At 46.0% G+C, this 20715-nt stretch overlaps 2 protein-coding genes across 4 annotated transcripts in view; one reads left to right on the forward strand and one right to left on the reverse strand.

The window, feature by feature from the left end:
- Window positions 1-829: 829 nt before the first annotated feature.
- LOC141988677 (MLX-interacting protein-like) overlaps window positions 830-20715 on the forward strand; it is a 45728-nt gene continuing 25842 nt past the window's right edge. For all 3 annotated transcript variants that reach the window (XM_074954561.1, XM_074954562.1, XM_074954563.1), the window contains exon 1: window positions 830-1344. In XM_074954561.1, the coding sequence (XP_074810662.1) occupies window positions 1028-1344 (317 nt within the window). In that variant the 5' untranslated portion in view covers window positions 830-1027. The remainder of the gene's footprint in view (window positions 1345-20715) is intronic.
- LOC141988357 (uncharacterized) lies at window positions 1374-13331 on the reverse strand. The gene is made up of 3 exons (XM_074954140.1): window positions 12665-13331; window positions 11924-12077; window positions 1374-1395 (listed from the first exon to the last, which is right to left on the reverse strand). The coding sequence occupies exons 1-3, from the start codon at window positions 13248-13250 to the stop codon at window positions 1374-1376; spliced, it is 762 nt and encodes a 253-aa protein (XP_074810241.1). The 5' UTR covers window positions 13251-13331.

Raw genomic sequence — 20715 nt, forward strand, 5'->3', positions numbered from 1 at the left:
GCCCCTCCTGGCTAGTCAAGGCTGTGGCCCCACTGAAAGCACTCAGGTTTTGGGAGGTGGTCCCGAGTGCCTGAACCCCACTAGCAGGCATGTGCAGATGAGCAGAATGTGGGTGGGGAGAAACCGCTAGGCCAAGTGCTCCTGGCCTGGGATTTTGAGGGAGTCAAGTCACTGCCTATTTGGAAGCTAAGGGTCAGATTGGAGGGAGGGGAATAGTGTGTATGTGGGGGGTCTATTCAAGCTCCACCCACAACTCCAAGCTCCACCCAGTATCCCAGTGTAGCTTGGTCCTCAGCAGTGAAATAATTAACACTGTCACTGTCATTAGGTTCCAGAGCTAACGCTCCATGAACTCTGTCCCTCTTAACTCCCTGCACAAAGGGGCCTGACTCAGGGGTTCTGGGTGGGGGAAGCCTCTTCCATCCCCTAAATCCACTAACCCAGGGGCATGGTGCTGAGTGGACCCTATGCCAGGGCCCCTTGCACGGAGCTGTGGGGCGTGGAAAGGGGCTTTGGGCAGACTGGCCCCTCTCCCCAGCTCCACTGCGTCCCACAGCCTGCAGGGCTCAGGCACACAGAACCCCTTCCCTCCGCCTGCGGCCACAAAACTACACCTCCCGCAGCCCGAGCGCGCCGCCTGCCGCCTGCCAGCACCTCCCACCGGCCGCGGGGCAGCTCGGGAAATGTAGTTCTATTCGACGGCGTCTGGGCTCAGGCGCCATGTTGTGTCTGCCCGGACGAGCAATCAGTGCGTGGGAGAGTGTGACGGAACTACAATTCCCATCGTGCCCTGCGCAGAGGGGGAGCTGCTGCTCATGCGCACGAGGTTTCTTCCTTGTTGCTATGGGAGCCTGGAGCTGGGGCCTGGCCCAGCTACAGCTTGCGCTCCACCTCCTGCCAGTGACCAATTTTTTGGGAAGGATTAAGCCCCCACCAACAGTCTGGTTGCCTTGGCAACAGGGGCGTGGTGCTTTCGTGATTGTGGCATTGCCAGGTTGTTGCTAGGGGCGTGCCCTGGTTGCCCAGGATGTCGCGACCCCAGGTCATCCACAGTGGCCACTTCATGGTGTCGGAGCCGCATGCTGACCCCGAGCTGGACCCGGGGGGCAGGACTGCGATGGGGAGCATGGCGGAGCGGGTGGGGGCTGTGGAGCTGGGGGCTAGTGGCCGGAGGGAGGGGGCTGGGGCAGGCAAGGGGACCGCAGTGCCCGGGGACGCCTACGACTTTGACACAGTCAACGCCTGCACGTGCCGGACCTACCGCTATGGCCCTCGTAGCAGCAGTGCCCTCAGCATCGACGCCTCTCTCACCAAGCTCTTTGAGTGCATGACGCTCGCCTACAGGTGAGAGGGTGGAAAAACGAACCCTGGTGCTAGTGCCCCGGGGTGTGGATCCTGCTCGGGAGGGCTGGGGGTGTGAATCATGGTATTAGTGCCCCGGGGCACAGATCCCACTGTGGGCAGGAGCTGAGAGGGTGAGTTCTCACTGTAGTGCCTCATAGCCTGGATCCCAGTGGGGAGGGGGGGCTGGGAGTGTGAATCTCCAGTAGGAGTAGCAAGGTTATTTTACCTCTGTATTTGACATGGGTGTGACCTTCTGGAATCCTGTGTCCAGTTCTGGGGTCCACAATTCAAGAAGGATGTTGATTAATTGGAGAGCGTTCAGAGAAGAGTCACAAGTATGATTAAAATATTAGAAAACATGCCATATAGTGAGAGACTCAAGGTGTTCAGTCTGTTTAGCTTAACAAAGAAAAGGTTAATTGGTGAGTTGATTATTGTCTATAAGTACCTACATGGGGAACAAATATTTAATAATGGGCTCTTCAATCTAGCAGAGAAAGGTAGAACATGATCTAGTGGCTAGATGTTGAAGCTAGACAAATTCAGACTGGAAATAAGGTCTGAATTTTTGCCTGTGAGAATAATTAACCACTGGAACAATTTACCAAGGCTAGTGGTGGATTTTCCATCGCTGGCAATTTATAAATCAAGATTGGATGTTTTTCTAAGAGCTCTGCTCTAGGAGTGATTTTTGGGGCAGTTCTCTGGCCTATATTAAACAGGAGATCAGACTAGAATGATCTGGCCTTGGAATCTATGAATCTATACACAGGAAGCCATTTGTAAGCGTGACACTTCCTCACTGCTCTAACCTTTGCTCTCTTCATCATGCTAGTGCTGTAATTTCCTGCTCCAGGCCTCTGTGGTTTGTATACACTCAATACATCAGCTTTGCATTAGTATCTGCACTGGCTTGCGTATGTGGCAGCACATGGCATTGTACTGAAGAAGGGCTGCCTTTGCTCTGCCATTGTCAGATCAGGGAGTGGGAAAGAGCATCTCTTTCACGGGGCTGTATAGGTGGTTGCACAATGCTTGGATAAGTCAGACAGCATTTGTAGGCCCCTGAGAGGGAAGGAAATCTTTGGTGCAGATGCAAACAGTTCTGTCTGCTAGATTTCTTCAGGGCACCCCATGCTGAGCCTGACTGTACATTTCCACCCTTTCAAAGCTTTTGCTTTAAGTTTAAGCTTAACTCTGAATTTGCTGCAATCGCTATGCTTGGCTTGTGGTTTTTTTATACTACAATATTCCTTATAGGGTGTTTGTTAAGTTACCACTGGAAACCCTCAACCGTAACAGAGATTTTGGTCAGGAAATTTCCATAATTTTATAAATAAGCCTAAGGTACTCAGTGAGAAGCCAGGGGTGTTGATTTTGAAAATAGCAGTAATTTACAGTTAATTAACAGCCCTGAATCCCTCCTCCATCCTCCAGAGCCCGAAGTATTTGATTTTTGTGTACGGTGTCAGTGAAAATTTAGAGGACTGTTTAGCTGGATTATTCCAGGTTTCAGAGTAACAGCCGTGTTAGTCTGTATTCGCAAAAAGAAAAGGAGGACTTGTGGCACCTTAGAGACTAACCAATTTATTTGAGCATGAGCTTTCGTGAGCTACAGCTCACTTCATCGGATGCATACTGTGGAAATTGCAGAAGACATGTATATAATGTCTTCTGCAATTTCCACAGTATGCATCCGATGAAGTGAGCTGTAGCTCACGAAAGCTCATGCTCAAATAAATTGGTTAATCTCTAAGGTGCCACAAGTCCTCCTTTTCTTTTTGGATTATTTCAGTTTGCACTGAGAGCATAGGCACAGTTTGGGATCTGAGAGACAGGGAATGACTTTGCGGGTGTTAATTGACTGTGAATTACAGCTAATTGGCCAGTTAGCACCCCCTGTTTCTCCCTCCCACCCCCCAAAACATCTAAAGTATTTGGTCATGCCCTAAGATCCTCTGGATGGGAGGGCTGAAGGGTGGAATATCTCTCTGATCCACTACTTTTTAGCCACCCCACACAGACTCGCTGCCAGTCACATACTTCCCCCCACCCCCTACACAACGTAACCTACTGCCAGTCACATACCACCCCCGCACCTCCTCCACAGCCTAACCCAGTGCCAGACAAATAACACCCTGACCCCGTGCACAGCCTAATCCCACTGCCAGTCACAGTCCACCTCCATCCCCTACAGAGCCTAATCCACTGCCAGTCACATACCACCCGCACCCTCCTACACAGGCTAACGCACACTGAGTCACATACCACCCCCCATATCTCTAGATAGCCCAACCCACTGCCAGACACATACCACCCCATCCCATTACACTGCCTAACCTACTCCCAGTCACATACCACCCCCACTGCCTACACAGCCTAACCCACTGCCAGTCACATACCATCCCCACCCCCTACATTGCCTAACCCACTGCCAGTCACATACCACCCCCCACACGCTTCCCTAGCCCAACCCACTACCAGTCACATACCACCCCCACCCCCTACACAGACTAACCCACTGCCAGTCACATACCATCCCCCACACGCTTCCCCAGCCCAACCCACTGCCAGTCACATACCACCCCCACCCCCTACATGGCCTAACCCACTGCCAGTCACATACCATCCCCCACATGCTTCCCCAGCCCAACCCACTGCCAGTCACATACCACCCCCGCCCGCTAGACAGCCTAACCCACTGCCAGTCACATGCCACCCCCACACCCCTCCACAGCCTTACCCACTGCCATTTACTTTCCACCCTCCACATCCTAGCCCACTGCCAGTCATATATTACCCCCTACACAGGCTAACCCCCTGCCAGTCACATACCACGACCAACACTACCACACACAGACAACCTGAAGTCTGCATTCCTGGAGCTGTGAGAGTGTGGAGCTGGCCTGGAGAAGACAGGCTCCATGCCCTGGGAACTCTTACATAGTGCACTGTGGATCTGGTCAAGGGTTTAAGAGGAGGTGGAGGGGTTGGGAGAGAGAAACTTTACTCACCCAGGTCTCCTGCATGAAATTCAGGGAGGTGTCCTCTGGGCCATCTGTTCACTAGCTTCCCGAAGCCAGTAGGAGACCAATGGAGCAATCAGCATGCATGATGCCATTGCCTGAAGTTTTTCTTAACTTCTTGGGGTCCCAGCCACATATCTGTGAGCATCTGTGGCTCTCCTTCCCCACAAACCTCACTAGGGGGCATGGTGCCAGCTTCCTATTTACAGGTATGACAACTTGGAAAACTTCACAATGGAGTTCAGAAGCTTGGTGCCTCTCAGTTCGTCTCTACTGGGCTCATGTTACAATCCCCTGTGCTGTCCCATCCCCCCCCACTTCCTGGACCAGAGAGAGATCAAATCTAAAGCCATACAAGTGCTTTAAGAACAATCAGATGACTTTGATCAGCCTCTGATTTTTCCAGGCATCCTTTTGCCAGCTGCTTAGTGAATCCACTGCAGTTTGGGTGAGGGGAGCCTCATTTAGCTGGAACCCACTCCCCTAGCAGATTGAGAGCTAAAATTTCACTTACAGGGAATTTCCAGCTTGGGAAAGGAAGGTGGGTGAGGAAAGCTTGTCGGTGCCTGCTGTAGAGCAGCTCCCTGAATCCACCAGCCTCTGGCAAGCCTGCAATACCTTCCAGGCATCGGCAGGCCTCACTCTCTCTGCACAGGTTAGATTCACTGTTCCAAAAGGAATAATACACAGCGGCTTGTCAGATTCAACTCAGGATCTCCACTCTACATAACACACAGCACTTAGATATGGTGAAAACAAGAATAAGCTTATTATCATAGAATATCAGGGTTGGAAGGGACCTCAGGAGGTCATCTAGTCCAACCCCCTGCTCAAAGCAGGATCAATCCCCAGTTTTTGTCCCAGAACCCTAAATGGCCCCCTCAAGGATTGAACTCACAACCCTGGGTTTAGCAGGCCAATACTCAAACCACTGGGCTATCCCTCAAAGAACTGAGATTCATGTGACAGAGAGAGAATACTGGAAACAAACCGACTTATAAAACAAAGTCATAACACATTTTCTAGAGACTGATCTTAACTAACAAGGCGTTTCCCTATCTCCTACATGGTCACTTACCCCGGCGTTTTCAGCTAGTTTGGCTGAGACCCTTTCTCATAAAATCAAACTCACTGGTGGCTTGTCCTCACAGGTTGAAGCAATGCCAGGGTGTCTCTCTGTACCCCCAAATACATCCAATCAGACCTTCAATGTTCATCTGAAGATAGTGTTCCACCCTTGCTGTTCACCTTTTCCTGTTAATTTCCTGCTCAGATCTCCGTAAACTATGGATTAGCATTTTGTTCAGATTTTAAATGGACATTCATTGCCAATGATACAATCCTCAATTTGAAAACGACTAGTCAGGGTGAAATAAGCATTTCTTCCCTCCTGCCTGCCATGAGTATCTGGGTTACCTTTTGGTGAACTGTCTTAAGTCATAGACAACATAATTTTTAGTATATGTACATAGCTCTTCACATATTCTCTGTACATATATCTCACAAATGATTGGCAAGACCACTGTGACACAGGGTTTCATTAGAGACCTTATATGACATTCTTTTGATGAACCCAGGGGATCCCTGTATTCCTGGGTGCCCCTGTGCCCCCGACAGTTGGTATGAAGAAGTCTTTGGGTCACATCTCCCCACTTTCATTGATCCAGTAGGGTCAGCCAACTGCTGATCCATAGGCATCAGTGCAGAATCCTCTTGCCTGGACAATGTGTCTGCCACTGAATTTTCTCTACCTTTAAAGTAATTTTTATCTCTATACCTTTTGCATCATATAAATGTTGACAGGTTTCCACACACACCCCTTTTTGCTTTATGACCTACCCCCCTAGCTCTCATTTTTGGATGTGTGCATTTTTGGTGCGGTTGGCCATTTTGAAAAAAAGGCTTTAATTTTTTTTTAATTTAATTTGTCCTTAATGCATTAGAACAAGTGAAAATATAGCTTTGATGTCTTTTCCTCATTTTTAGAGGAAAAGATGTTTTTTTACACATTTAGTGCAATTCTCAATACTATCAAGTAAACAGGTATACAAAGTCTGAATGACAGATAGAGAAGTGTTAACTTGCATTTTGAGAGAAAAATAATTTTAACACCGTATATTTCTAAATAAAGACACTACATAATTTACAAAAATCTTAGTACAGTAATGACAGAATTCTCTCTCTCTCTCTGTATAACAGGCATTTTTAGAGAAAAATATTTTATAAGCAGTTAGTCAATTTTAAATAAAACCTTAAGGTCAAAGGAATAAAGGGAAAGCTTTATATAGAATAATGCATTTTTAGAGAAAAATATGGCTTTATGCATTTATTGTATTTTTAAAAGTCATTAAATAATTTACAAAATCTTAGTAACAACAGAATAAAGAAGTGTGTGTGTATATATAAAAACATACATTTTTAGAGGAAAATATTCTTTTTATGTTAGTGCATTTCTAAATAAAGTCATTAAATAATTGTACAAAGAGGAATAAAGGAGACGTATTAATACACATAAGCATACATTTTTAAAACAAATAATTGTATGCAGTTAGTACAATTCTAAATAAAGTTGATAAAACAATTGCACAGAAGTCAAAGTATTAGCGATAGAGAGAGAAACTATACCCAGATAGCTTGTTACATACTCCAAGGGACAGACATGAGATAACCAAGAAAGTTTTAAAACAGAATGAAAGGAAAGAAGATAGAGAAAAGCATCTCACCCCACAGACTGTTTCTGTCCAAATGGCACAAAAGTTCGTTGGCTGAGCCAATCAAAAGATATTCTTTAATCACGGGGTGTCTTAAGGAAACATATTGCATAAAATATTAAAATGCATCCCATTTTCCAGAAGCACGCTGAGCACAGCACTTTATGGATTTATCCACTGATATTTAATTGACCCGTATTTTCCTGTCATGGTGAACACAGTACTTTACTGGTTGTAACATATTAAAATGTAAATTAGAGGTAAAATACCAGTCAAAAGAGCATGCGTGTAGATTTCTTTTGCAATTAGCCATAAATTTAGCAATTAGCCTTATTTGGTTTGAACCCTGTACCAGGAATAAAATTTTCTCTTTCTTGGTAATGCCTTTAGCATTTGTCTTTAAAAAATGGAAGACTGAGCCTGTTGACTTAGAGGCCTCTTAAATTTTGTAAACTTTTTGAAGGGCTTATTAATAAATAAATAAATAAATAAATAAAGGGCAAACAACACACAAATACACAGCACCACTCACCCCTCCCTGCCACCTTGTTTCCCAAAAACAATTAAATATACAATGAAGCCAACTTGTGTACGATTTTATAGATAAACTTCTGTAAGCATACTCAAACCAGTTTTATATTTTATAGATAAGTCACCTTCCCACACACATTTTCATACTTGTTTTTTCAGCATTATTTTACACAAAATACACAGAGCCTAACGTAAAAGAAATTGAATGGTGTAAAATTGGTTAACTTTTAGTCAAAGATAAGAATGCTATTTCTCCCCCCACCGCAGCACAGAGCACTTAGGGTATGTCTACACTACAGAATAAGGTCGAATTTATAGAAGTCGGTTTTTTAGAAATCGGTTTTATATATTCGAGTGTGTGTGTCCCCACAGAAGTGCATTAACTCGGCGGAGTGCTTCCACAGTACCGAGGCTAGAGTCGACTTCCAGAGCGTTGCACTGTGGGTAGCTATCCCACAGTTCCCGCAGTCTCCGCTGCCCATTGGAATTCTGGGTTGAGATCCCAATGCCTGATGGGGCTGAAACATTGTCGCGGGTGGTTCTGGGTACATATCGTCAGTCCCCCCTTCCCTCCCTCCCTCCCTCCGTGAAAGCAAGGGCAGACAATCGTTTCGTGCCTTTTTTCCTGAGTTACCAGTGCGGACGCCATACCACCGCAAGCATGGAGCCCGCTCAGGTAACCGTCACCGTATGTCTCCTGGGTGCTGGCAGACGTGGCACGGCATTGCTACACAGTAGCAGCAACCCATTGCCTTGTGGCAGCAGACGGTACAATACGACTGGTAGCCGTCCTCGTCATGTCCGAGGTACTCCTGGTCGCCTGTGTGAGGTCGATCAGGAGCGCCTGGGCAGACATGGGCGCGGGACTAAATTTTTAGTGACTTGACCAGGTCATTCTCTTAAGTCCGGCAGTCAGTCCTATTGAACCGTCTTAGGGTGAGCAGGTAGGCAATATGTCCTTCTGCACCGTCTGCTGCCAGCCAAAGATGTAAAAGATAGATGGAGTGGATCAAAACAAGAAATAGACCAGATTTGTTTTATACTCATTTGCCTTCTCCCCTGTCTAGGGGACTCATTCCTCTAGGTCACACTGCAGTCACTCACAGAGAAGGTGCAGCGAGGTAAATCTAGCCATGTATCAATCAGAGGCCAGGCTAACCTCCTTGTTCCAATAAGAACAATAACTTAGGTGCACCATTTCTTATTGGAACCCTCCGTGAAGTCAACCCTGTAAGCCGTGTCCTCAGTCGCCCCTCCCTGCGTCAGAGCAACGGCAAACAATCGTGCATCTGAGTTGAGAGTGCTGTCCAGAGCAGTCACAGTGGAGCACTCTGATTGGGCTAAAACATTGTCGCGGGTGGTTCTGGGTACATATTGTCCGGTCCCCGTTCCCTCCCTCCCTCCGTGAAGGCAAGGGCAGACAATCGTTTCGCGCCTTTTTTCCTGAGTTACCTGTGCGGACGCCATACCACTGCAAGCATGGAGCCCGCTCAGGTAACCGTCACCGTATGTCTCCTGGGTGCTGGCAGACGCGGTACGGCATTGCTACACAGTAGCAGCAACCCATTGCCTTGTGGCAGCAGACGGTGCAGTATGACTGATAGCCGTCCTCGTCATGTCCAAGGTGCTCCTGGCCAAGTTGGCTGGGAGCGCCTGGGCAGACATGGGCGCAGAGACTAAATTTTTGGTGACTTGACCAGGTCATTCTCTTTAGTCCTGCAGTCAGTCGTATTGAACCGTCTAATGGTGAGCAGGCAGGCAATATGGATTGCTAGCAGTCGTATTGTACCATCTTCTGCCGGGCAGGCAAGAGATGACGATGGCTAGCAATCGTATTGTACCATCTTCTGCCAGGCAGGCAAGAGATGAGGATGGCTAGCAATCGTACTGTACCATCTTCTGCCAGGCAGGCAAGAGATGAGGATGGCTAGCAGTCGTACTGTACCATCTTCTGCCGAGCAGCCATGAGATGTGGATGGCTTGCAGTCCTTCTGCACCGTCTGCTGCCAGCCAAAGATGTAAAAGATAGATGGAGTGGATCAAAACAAGAAATAGACCAGATTTGTTTTGTACTCATTTGCCTTCTCCCCTGTCTAGGGGACTCATTCCTCTAGGTCACACTGCAGTCACTCACAGAGAAGGTGCAGCGAGGTAGATCTAGCCATGTATCAATCAGAGGCCAGGCTAACCTCCTTGTTCCAATAAGAACAATAACTTAGGTGCACCATTTCTTATTGGAACCCTCCATGAAGTCCTGCCTGAACTACTCCTTGATGTAAAGCCACCCCCTTTGTGGATTTTAGCCCCCTGAAGCCAACCCTGTAAGCCGTGTCGTCAGTCGCCCCTCCCTCCGTCAGAGCAACGGCAGACAATCATTCCGCGCCTTTTTTCTGTGCGGACACCATACCAAGGCAAGCATGGAGTCCGCTCAGCTCACTTTGGCAATTAGGAGCACATTAAACACCACACGCATTATCCAGCAGTATATGCAGCACCAGAACCTGGCAAAGCGCTACCGGGCGAGGAGGCGACGTCAGCGCGGTCACGTGAGTAATCAGGACATGGACACAGATTTCTCTGAAAGCATGGGCCCTGCCAATGCATGCATCATGGTGCTAATGGGGCAGGTTCATGCTGTGGAATGCCGATTCCGGGCTCGGGAAACAAGCACAGGCTGGTGGGACCGCATAGTGTTGCAGGTCTGGGGCGATTCCCAGTGGCTGCGAAACTTTCGCATGCGTAAGGGCACTTTCATGGAACTTTGTGACTTGCTTTCCCCTGCCCTGAAGCGCATGAATACCAAGATGAGAGCAGCCCTCACAGTTGAGAAGCGAGTGGCGATAGCCCTGTGGAAGCTTGCAGCTACTGGTCAGTTGGGAATCAATTTGGAGTGGGCAAATCTACTGTGGGGGCTGCTGTGATGCAAGTAGCCCACGCAATCAAAGATCTGCTGATATCAAGGGTAGTGACCCTGGGAAATGTGCAGGTCATAGTGGATGGCTTTGCTGCAATGGGATTCCCTAACTGTGGTGGGGCCATAGACGGAACCCATATCCCTATCTTGGCACCGGAGCACCAAGCCGGCGAGTACATAAACCGCAAGGGGTACTTTTCAATAGTGCTGCAAGCTCTGGTGGATCACAAGGGACGTTTCACCAACATCAACGTGGGATGGCCGGGAAAGGTACATGACGCTCGCATCTTCAGGAACTCTGGTCTGTTTCAAAAGCTTCAAGAAGGGACTTTATTCCCAGACCAGAAAATAACTGTTGGTGATGTTGAAATGCCTATATGTATCCTTGGGGACCCAGCCTACCCCTTAATGCCATGGCTCATGAAGCCGTACACAGGCAGCCTGGACAGTAGTCAGGAGCTGTTCAACTACAGGCTGAGCAAGTGCAGAATGGTGGTAGAATGTGCATTTGGACGTTTAAAGGCGCGCTGGCGCAGTTTACTGACTCGCTTAGACCTCAGCGAAACCAATATTCCCACTGTTATTACTGCTTGCTGTGTGCTCCACAATATCTGTGAGAGTAAGGGGGAGATGTTTATGGCGGGGTGGGAGGTTGAGGCAAATCGCCTGGCTGCTGGTTACGTGCAGCCAGACACCAGGGCGGTTAGAAGAGCACAGGAGGGCGCGGTACGCATCAGAGAGGCTTTGAAAACCAGTTTCATGACTGGCCAGGCTACGGTGTGAAAGTTCTGTTTGTTTCTCCTTGATGAAACCCCCCGCCCCTTGGTTCACTCTACTTCCCTGTAAGCTAACCACCCTCCCCTCCTCCCTTTGATCACCGCTTGCAGAGGCAATAAAGTCATTGTTGCTTCACATTCATGCATTCTTTATTCATTCATCACACAAATAGGGGGATGACTACCAAGGTAGCCCAGGAGGGGTGGTGGAGGAGGGAAGGAAAATGCCACACAGCACTTTAAAAGTTTACAACTTTAATATTTATTGAATGACAGCCTTCTTTTTTTTTGGGCAATCCTCTGTGGTGGAGTGGCTGGTTGGCCGGAGGACCCCACCGCGTTCTTGGGCATCTGGGTGTGGAGGCTATGGAACTTGGGGAGGAGGGCGGTTGGTTACACAGGGGCTGTAGTGGCAGTCTGTGCTCCAGCTGCCTTTGCTGCAGCTCAACCATACACTGGAGCATACTGGTTTGGTCCTCCAGCAGCCTCAGCATTGAATCCTGCCTCCTCTCATCACGCTGCCGCCACCTATCAGCTTCAGCCCTCTCTTCAGCCCGCCACTTACTCTCTTCAGCCCGCCACCTCTCCTCCTGGTCATTTTGTGCTTTCCTGCACTCTGACATTGTCTGCCTCCACGCATTCGTCTGTGCTCTGTCAGTGTGGGAGGACAGCATGAGCTCAGAGAACATTTCATCTCGAGTGCGTTTTTTTTTCTTTCTAATCTTCACTAGCCTCTGGGAAGGAGAAGATCCTGTGATCATTGAAACACATGCAGCTGGTGGAGAAAAAAAAGGGACAGCGGTATTTAAAAAGACACATTTTATAAAACACTGGCTACACTCTTTCAGGGTAAACCTTGCTGTTAACATTACATACATAGCACATGTGCTTTCGTTACAAGGTCGCATTTTGCCTCCCCCCACCGCGTGGCTACCCCCTCAACCCTCCCCCCTCCCTGTGGCTAACAGCGGGGAACATTTCTGTTCAGCCGCAGGCAAACAGCCCAGCAGGAATGGGCTCCTCTGAGTGTCCCCTGAAGAAAAGCACCCTATTTCAACCAGGTGACCATGGATTATATCTCACTCTCCTGAGGATAACACAGAGAGATAAAGAACGGATGTTGCTTGAACGCCAGCAAACATACACTGCAATGCTTTGTTGTACAATGATTCCCGAGTACGTGTTACTGGCCTGGAGTGGTAAAGTGTCCTACCATGAAGGACGCAATAAGTCTGCCCTCCCCAGAAATCTTTTGCAAAGGCTTTGGGAGTATATCCAGGAGAGCCGCGAATGCCAGGGCAAAGTAATCCTTTCAGATGCTTGCTTTTAAACCATGTATAGTATTTTAAAAGGTACACTCACCGGAGGTCCCTTCTCCGCCTGCTGGGTCCAGGAGGCAGCCTTGGGTGGGTTCAGGGGGTACTGGCTCCAGGTCCAGGGTGAGAAACAGTTCCTGGCTGTCGGGAAAACCGGTTTCTCCGCTTGCTTGCTGTGAGCTATCTACAACCTCGTCGTCATCATCATCATCTTCTTCGTCCCCAAAACCTGCTTTCGTATTGCCTCCATCTCCATTGAAGGAGTCAAACAACACGGCTGGGGTAGTGGTGGCTGAACCCCCTAAAATGGCATGCAGCTCATCATAGAAGCGGCATGTTTGGGGCTCTGACCCGGAGCGGCCGTTCGCCTCTCTGGTTTTCTGGTAGGCTTGCCTCAGCTCCTTCAGTTTCACGCGGCACTGCTTCGGGTCCCTGTTATGGCCTCTGTCCTTCATGCCCTGGGAGATTTTGACAAAGGTTTTGGCATTTCGAAAACTGGAACGGAGTTCTGATAGCACGGATTCCTCTCCCCATACAGCGATCAGATCCCGTACCTCCCGTTCGGTCCATGCTGGAGCTCTTTTGCGATTCTGAGACTCCATCATGGTCACCTCTGCTGATGAGCTCTGCATGGTCACCTGCAGCTTGCCACGCTGGCCAAACAGGAAATGAGATTCAAAAGTTCGCGGTTCTTTTCCTGTCTACCTGGCCAGTGCATCTGAGTTGAGAGTGCTGTCCAGAGCGGTCAAAATGGAGCACTCTGGGATAGCTCCCAGAGGCCAATACCGTCGAATTGTGTCCACAGTACCCCAAATTCGACCCGGCAAGGCCGATTTAAGCGCTAATCCACTTGTCAGGGGTGGAGTAAGGAAATCGATTTTAAGAGCCCTTTAATTCGAAATAAAGGGCTTCATCGTGTGGATGGGTGCAGGTTTACATCGATTTAATGCTGCTAAATTCGACCTAAAGTCCTAGTGTAGACCAGGGCGTAACCATCTACCCTTCCCTCCTCTTTCTCAAAACAATTAACATAGAATCATAGATTCAAACCAAATCAGAAACTGTTTTATAGATAAACTACCTTAAGCATAATTCCAGTTATGTTTGTTTTATAGGTAAGTCACACACATTCATACTTGTTTTTCAGCATTGTTTTAGACAACACACAGACAGAGCTAACTAACAGGAAATCTAATGGCGTTGACAAAATGAAGAACTCGTTTAAACTGTTTTATGTAAAAAGAGTTGATAACACTTCACTACTTTTTCCACAAACTATGCCTTTTTTGTTGTAACTCTTTCAGAATATATGGTATGGAATGTCGATTAAATAAATTGATTAAACTTGGATTTAATAATTAAAATAAAAGCAGAAACTGGGTATTAGGGAAAACTGTATTTTTGTATTTGAGAGGCAGTGGATACAAACAAAATATTCTTAAAATACCATGTATGTGACATGCCTTAGCAGTAAATATTTTGTATTATTAACTCATGTGACACATTTAGTAAAACAAACAAAATTAAAAGTCACAAAACACACCCACAGAGTAACCCATGTTAACTGTAACATGACAATACGGAGCATTAGGATAAGAGAGGTGGTCTGGATTTTGAGCGACATTTTAACAAATGTTTGAAATCTTTATTTATTGAAACAATTTTGTATCTGGTTTCAGAGTAGCAGCTGTGTTAGTCTGTATTTGCAAAAAGAAAAGGAGTATTTGTGGCACCTTAGAGACTAACAAATTTATTTGAGTATAAGCTTTCGTGAGCTACAGCTCACTTCATAGGTCACGAAAGCTTATGCTCAAATAATTTTGTATCTGTTCATTGTTAGTTGTTGTGCTTTAGCAAGGGTAAACACGTGTCATGCACAAACTCTTCCCAACCTCATGAGGCATTATGTTATCCCTTTTTAAAAAATTTCTAATTACTTTTCACAGTCAGAAAGAGTAAATAAATAACACATACAAAAGCCTCAGGAGGAATGAATATCCATACTAGGGCAAAACTGCGAGACTGGTCCTTTCTGACAGAGATGGAAAAACATTAGAACATAATCAATATCCTTGTCTTTACAGCCTTAGTGATATTTTATAGAATTACCTCAAAAGCAGCAAAAACTTTTGTTTGTTAGTACCCCAAGACACACATTGGGGCTCTAAAAGAATTGCAGTACCTAAACATGAAGCATAAAAAGACTGATGGTGAGAGGGAAGCCAATAGCTACACTGTGCAGCCACAGAGGTGCAAACTTCAAGTGTAAACTTTTTTTCTGATTGATAAAAAAGTCCTGTGATATAATCAAAATGCATCATTGTCTTCACTTTTGTAGCAATTTTTATAGAACTTTCTGCAAAACAAATACTTTTTTCCCCATTTTATTTATCACATTGAAGTAGCTCCAAATAATTAAATTTTCCTGCCCTTACACAAAACTCTGCATTGTATATACTCCTGGGGGAATTTTGTGCCAAAAAGTTAAAAATTATGTGCCAAAAAATTAATTCTGTGCACAATCACTCGTATGTACTTATGTTTTTATGCACAGTATTTTAACATTCAGCATATTTTATTTGTCAAAATAACACAATCTAATCATGCCAGTTTCAATTATTTTGGTAATTTATTTCAAAATACCTGTCAGCAAGTAAGATTCAAGAAATGTTTTTTGACAAATAAATTCCTTACTAGGCATATTAATACAGAACTCTGAGTAATAATTCATTTAAACTACAATACAGAAACATATTTCTCGCAGCCCTCAGAAACAGTGCAAAGGTTTGGGGGAATCAGGGATAATGGAGGAGCTGAGGGAGAGGGAAGTAATTGCTGGGAAGGAGCCTGGGAGTGAACATGGAGGTTGTTGGGTGTGGGTGGGAGAAGTATGGAACAGGTTTTTTTTTTTTTTTTTAGGGGAAAGGATTGTTAGGGAGTTGGGGAGCCTTCCCAGGCAGACCCTGGCTGATCCCTAGCCTCCCCCATTCAGTCAGGCACATCTTCTCCTGTCCCCATGTGTCCCTGCTTCCTCCTGTCCCCATGTGGTCCTGCACCTCCTCTCCCATTCAGCTCCTGGCTCAATATTGTCACCCCACTAGCTTCTGTGCCCCTGCCCCAGTCTATTCCCCCACTAGCCCTTCTGCATCCCCATCTGTGTGACCCCCCAGCAGCCCTGTGTGCCCCGTTCGGTCTGTCCCCTCATATCCCGTGCCTCCTCTCCTGGCCCTGCGGGCAGAGTGCTGGGAGGAAGGCAGCCTCTGCCCTGTCCCTCTCTGCGGCTGACTGCTCCAGCCTGTGAGTCAGTTGACTTCTCTTCTGGCGCCACATCAGCCCCTGGTGGGTGAAGGGTGTAATTGCAGCTTTCCTTCACCTCCCCATCAGAATCAATTATTCTGTGGGGAAAAATAATCTGCGGGGACATTAATTCTGCGCTTGCGCTTTGCTCTACGAATATGCATAGTGCCTTTAAAACTGTAGCCTCCATCAATCCCACCCCTGTCCCCACCCCACCTCTCAAAAACATTTTGCTTTTGTCTTAATCAAAGAGGAAGAGATATAGTGCAATAGAAATTACAGTGTTTAAAAGCTACACTGTCCCAAACTTTAAACAATGGTATTTGCTTGGGTTTAAAGTTTTGCCTAAATGAGATGCCCAATATATAGAAAACCCCAACAGAACAAAAACACCTCTAAAGGCAGTTTACAAAGATGGGACATAGGCCTATTAATAGGCTTATCACTTGTAAATTGTTAAGAAAGCTCCTGTCAGGGTTCCCTTCCCACTCTGAACTCTAGGGTACAGATGTGGGGACCCACATGAAAGATCCCCTAAGCTTATTTCTACCAGTTTAGGTTAAAAACTTCCCCAAGGCATAAATTCTTCCTTGTCCTTGGAACAGTATTGCTGCCACCACCAAGTGAGTTAGACAAAGATTTAGGAAAAGGACCACTTGGAGTTCCTGTTTCCCCAAAATATCCCCCCAAGCCCCTTTACCCCCTTTCCTGGGGAGGCTTGAGAGTAAACCAGGTGAGCACAGACCAGACCCTTGGGTTTTTAGGACATTAAAAACCCCAATCAGATTCTTAAAAACAGAACTTTTATTATAAAGAAAAAAAAGCAAAAGAAACACCTCTGTAAAATCAGGGTGGAAGATAATTTTACAGGGTAATAAGATTTAAAACACAGAGGATTCCTCTCGAGGCAAAACTTTAAAGTTACAAAAAACAGGAATAAACCTTCCTCTTAGCATAGGGAAAATTCACAAGCTAAAACGAAAGATACTCTAACACATTTCCTTGCTATTACTTACTATTTCTGTAATTTTAGATGTATCATTCAGTAGGAGCTGGACTACTTGCTTGGTCTCTCTCTTTGTCTCTGGAGAGAACAACAGAAACACAAAACAAAAACCTTCCCCAACAGATTTGAAAGTATCTTCTCCCCTTATTGGTCCTTTTGGTCAGGTGCCAACCAGGTTATCTGAGCTTCTTAACCCTTTACAGGTAAAGGAGGGATTTTGTGCTACCCTTAGCTGTATGTTTATGACAGCTCCAGATTCCAGTGTACATATAAAACCTCTCCACTAAGGATTTTTAGGCTTGGTCTGTGCCTAAAATTTAGGTTGATCTAGCTGTATTGCTCAGGGGTGTGAAAAAGTCACGCTCCTGAGGGCTTCTCTGTGTTTAAAATACTGCAGTGGCACAGCTGTTGCGCTTCAATGAAGATGATACCTATACCAACTGGGAGAGGTTCTCCCTGTTGATGTAGGTACTCTGCCTTTTCAAGAGGCAGTAGCTAGGAATTCTCCTGTTGACCTAGCACTGTCTACACCGGGGATTAGATCAGTTTAACTTCATTACTCAGGGATGTGTATTTTTCACACTCCTGAGCGACATAGTTATACCAATAATATTTATTATTATCACAGGTTCTTCCCTTCAGGCAGCTACACAGCGAATTGTTTTTGAGTATGGGATTCATGAGACACACAACAGATATAGATAAATGCTTTATTTAACATCCAAATAAGTCCATTCATTAATATAACCAAACAACATGAACCTCCAAACAGAGAGATAGCTTTTAGGATTATGAACAAACTCATATTCCTAAAATGGAGGAAAACAAAGATCGAAGGAATCATCGAGCACATCAGAGAACAGGTCCTGTTTCAGTTGACATCGTTTTGGGAAGCCCATCTACCCAAGGGCTTAGGGATCGAGTAGTCAATAGGCAGACCGTGAGCCAAATCTGGACTGCCAGACATTTATGAACGGACCCCAAAATATTTGTATTTACTTATTATCATCATTATTGTTGTTATTTTTTATTATTTTCTCTGGAGGTTGGATCCTGACTATATCTTGACCAAGAAATTTGGACCTTGACAAAAAAATAATTGACTACTGCTGGCTTAGGGTAAATCTTTAGATCTTTATACCCTTAAGTTATATAACCCACATGGATCTATGGCCATATGTGACCCTTTCCATGACCATAATAAACTTAAACCTGCCTTTTGTCCAGGTGTGGTGGTCTAGGTGACCATAATTAGGTTTCTGATGACTGACCCATTTTGCCGCTTAACATCATTATAATATAACTTTTAAGCAATATAGCAAACATTCAGGACAGGGTTGTAGGTCAACAATCTGTACATGCATTTCATCATGATATTGTTAACCACTGTGACACCAGCCTTTATTTGAGACCTCACATGACATTCTTTGGTGAATCAGAACACACATACCAGACAAAGGAGATTCTTGTAACACCTGTGTACTCCCTTTGTGCCCCATGCCAGTTGGCATGAAGAGATTCATGGCTCACACCTCTCCTCTTACATTGATGCAATAGGTTGGTTGGTTCAGAAGCCTCTTGTCTGGACAAATGAGTCTGCCACTATATTATCACTATTAAGACTGGACTTGTCTTTTAGACTGGGGTATAGGCCAGGCAATGATGGATTCCACTTCCAAGGGATCTGGTGAAATTTGACCCTCCTACCCAATGCCCCAAATGAGGGACTTTGACTGTTCGTATTTTGCATTTTGATACTTTCACAGTGAGACGTGCATTTCTGAGTTTCGTTAGCATGATTCCCAAGTGGTTTTTATGATCTGACACTCTTTCAGACTGCTCCCTGTGCTCCTCTCTCTTTCTTGTTCTTCTGCATTGCGAATCCTTCCCTCCACTCTTTTTGCCCTCTGCTGGGATCTAGCAAATGTGTTCTTCCTTGGAGGTTTGCCAGGTGTTTAGCACTGATAGCCCCTCTCTCTGCGAGGGCTGTGCAGTGCCAGGTGCTTGGAGAACAACCCCAGGGCACTGATCAAACTGGGATTCAAAATATAGTTTCTAATGCTTTCTCATGTTCTGCTGCTGCAGTAAAAACGCCTGCCTCGCAATCTCATAGAGTCATAGACTTTAAGGTCAGAAGGGACCATTATGATCATCTAGACTGACCTCCTGTACAACGCAGGCCACAGAATTTCACCCACCCACTCCTGTAATAAACCCCAAACCTATGTCTGAGCTATTGAAGTCCTCAAATCATGGTTTAAAGACTTCAAGGTGCGGAGAATCCTCCAGTAAGTGACCCATGCCCCACGCTGCAGAGGAAGGCAAAGAAACCCCAGAGCCTCTGCCAATCTGCCCTGGAGGAGAATTCCTTCCCGACACCAAATATGGCAATCAGCTAAACCCTGAGCATGTGGGCTAGACTCACTAGCCAGACACCCAGGAAAGAATTCTCTGTAGTAACTCGGATCCCATCCCATCATAGACCATTGGGCATATTTATCGCTAATAATCAAAGATCAATTAATTGCCAAAAATTAAGCTATCCTATCATACCATCCCCTCCATAAACTTATCAAGCTTAGTTTTGAAGCCAGATATGTCTTTTGCCCCCTCTGCTCCCCTTGGAAGGCTGGTTTCAGAGTAGCAGCCGTGTTAGTCTGTATTCACAAAAAGAAAAGGAGTATTTGTGGCACCTTAGAGACTAACAAATTTATTTGAGCATAAACTTTCGTGAGCTACAGCTCACTTCATCGGATGCATTCAGTGGAAAATACAGTGGGGAGATTTATATACATAGAGAACATGAAACAATGGGTGTTACCATACACACTGTAACCATAGTGATCACTTAAGGTGAGCTATTACCAGCAGGAGAGCAGGGGGGAAAAAACCTTTTGTAGTGATAATCAAGGTGGGCCATTTCCAGCAGTTGACAAGAACATCTGAGGAACGGTGGGGGTGGGGTGGATAAACATGGGGAAATAGTTTTACTTTGTGTAATGACCCATCCACTCCCAGTCTCTATTCAAGCCTAAGTTAATTGTATCCAGTTTGCAAATTAATTCCAATTCAGCAGTCTCTCGTTGGAGTCTGTTTTTGAAGTTTTTTTTGTTGAAGTATTGCCACTTTTAGGTCTGTAATCGAGTGACCAGAGAGACTGAAGTGTTCTCCGACTGGTTTTTGAATGTTATAATTCTTGACGTTTGATTTGTGTCCATTTATTCTTTTACGTAGAGACTGTCTGGTTTGGCCAATGTACATGGCAGAGGGGCATTGCTGGCCCATGATGGCATATATCACATTGGTAGATGCGCAGGTGAACGAGCCTCTGATAGTGTGGCTGATGTGATTAGGCCCTATGATGGTGTCCCCTGAATAGATATGTGGACACAGTTGGCAACGGGCTTTGTTGCAAGGATAGGTTCCTGGGTTAGTGGTTCTGTTGTGTGGTTGCTTCAGGCTGGGGGGGCTGTCTGTAAGCAAGGACTGGCCTGTCTCCCAAGATCTGTGAGAGTGATAGGTCGTCCTTCAGGATAGGTTGTAGATCCTTGATGATGCGTTGGAGAGGTTTTAGTTGGGGGCTGAAGGTGATGGCTAGTGGCGTTCTGTTATTTTCTTTGTTGTGCCTGTCCTGTAGTAGGTGACTTCTGGGTACTCTTCTGGCTCTGTCAATCTGTTTCTTCACTTCAGCAGGTGGGTACTGTAGTTGTAAGAATGCTTGATAGAGATCTTGTAGGTGTTTGTCTCTGTCTGAGGGGTTGGAGCAAATGTGGTTGTATCGTAGAGCTTGGCTG

This window comes from Natator depressus, chromosome 6, assembly GCF_965152275.1.
Source record: "Natator depressus isolate rNatDep1 chromosome 6, rNatDep2.hap1, whole genome shotgun sequence".
In the NCBI taxonomy this organism is placed as follows: domain Eukaryota; kingdom Metazoa; phylum Chordata; order Testudines; family Cheloniidae; genus Natator; species Natator depressus.

Bases quoted from the DNA above. Each gene is read 5' to 3' on its own strand.
- LOC141988357 (XM_074954140.1), bottom strand. From the start codon at position 13,250: ATGCAGAGCTCATCAGCAGAGGTGACCATGATGGAGTCTCAGAATCGC. The intron at 12,078-12,664 runs GTGAGTGTACCT...TTTCTCCACCAG, and splicing joins AGGCGGAGAAGGGACCTCCG to CTGCATGTGTTTCAATGATC. The intron at 1,396-11,923 runs GTCAGAGTGCAG...CCTCCCGAGCAG, and splicing joins AATGCGTGGAGGCAGACAAT to GATCCACACCCCGGGGCACT.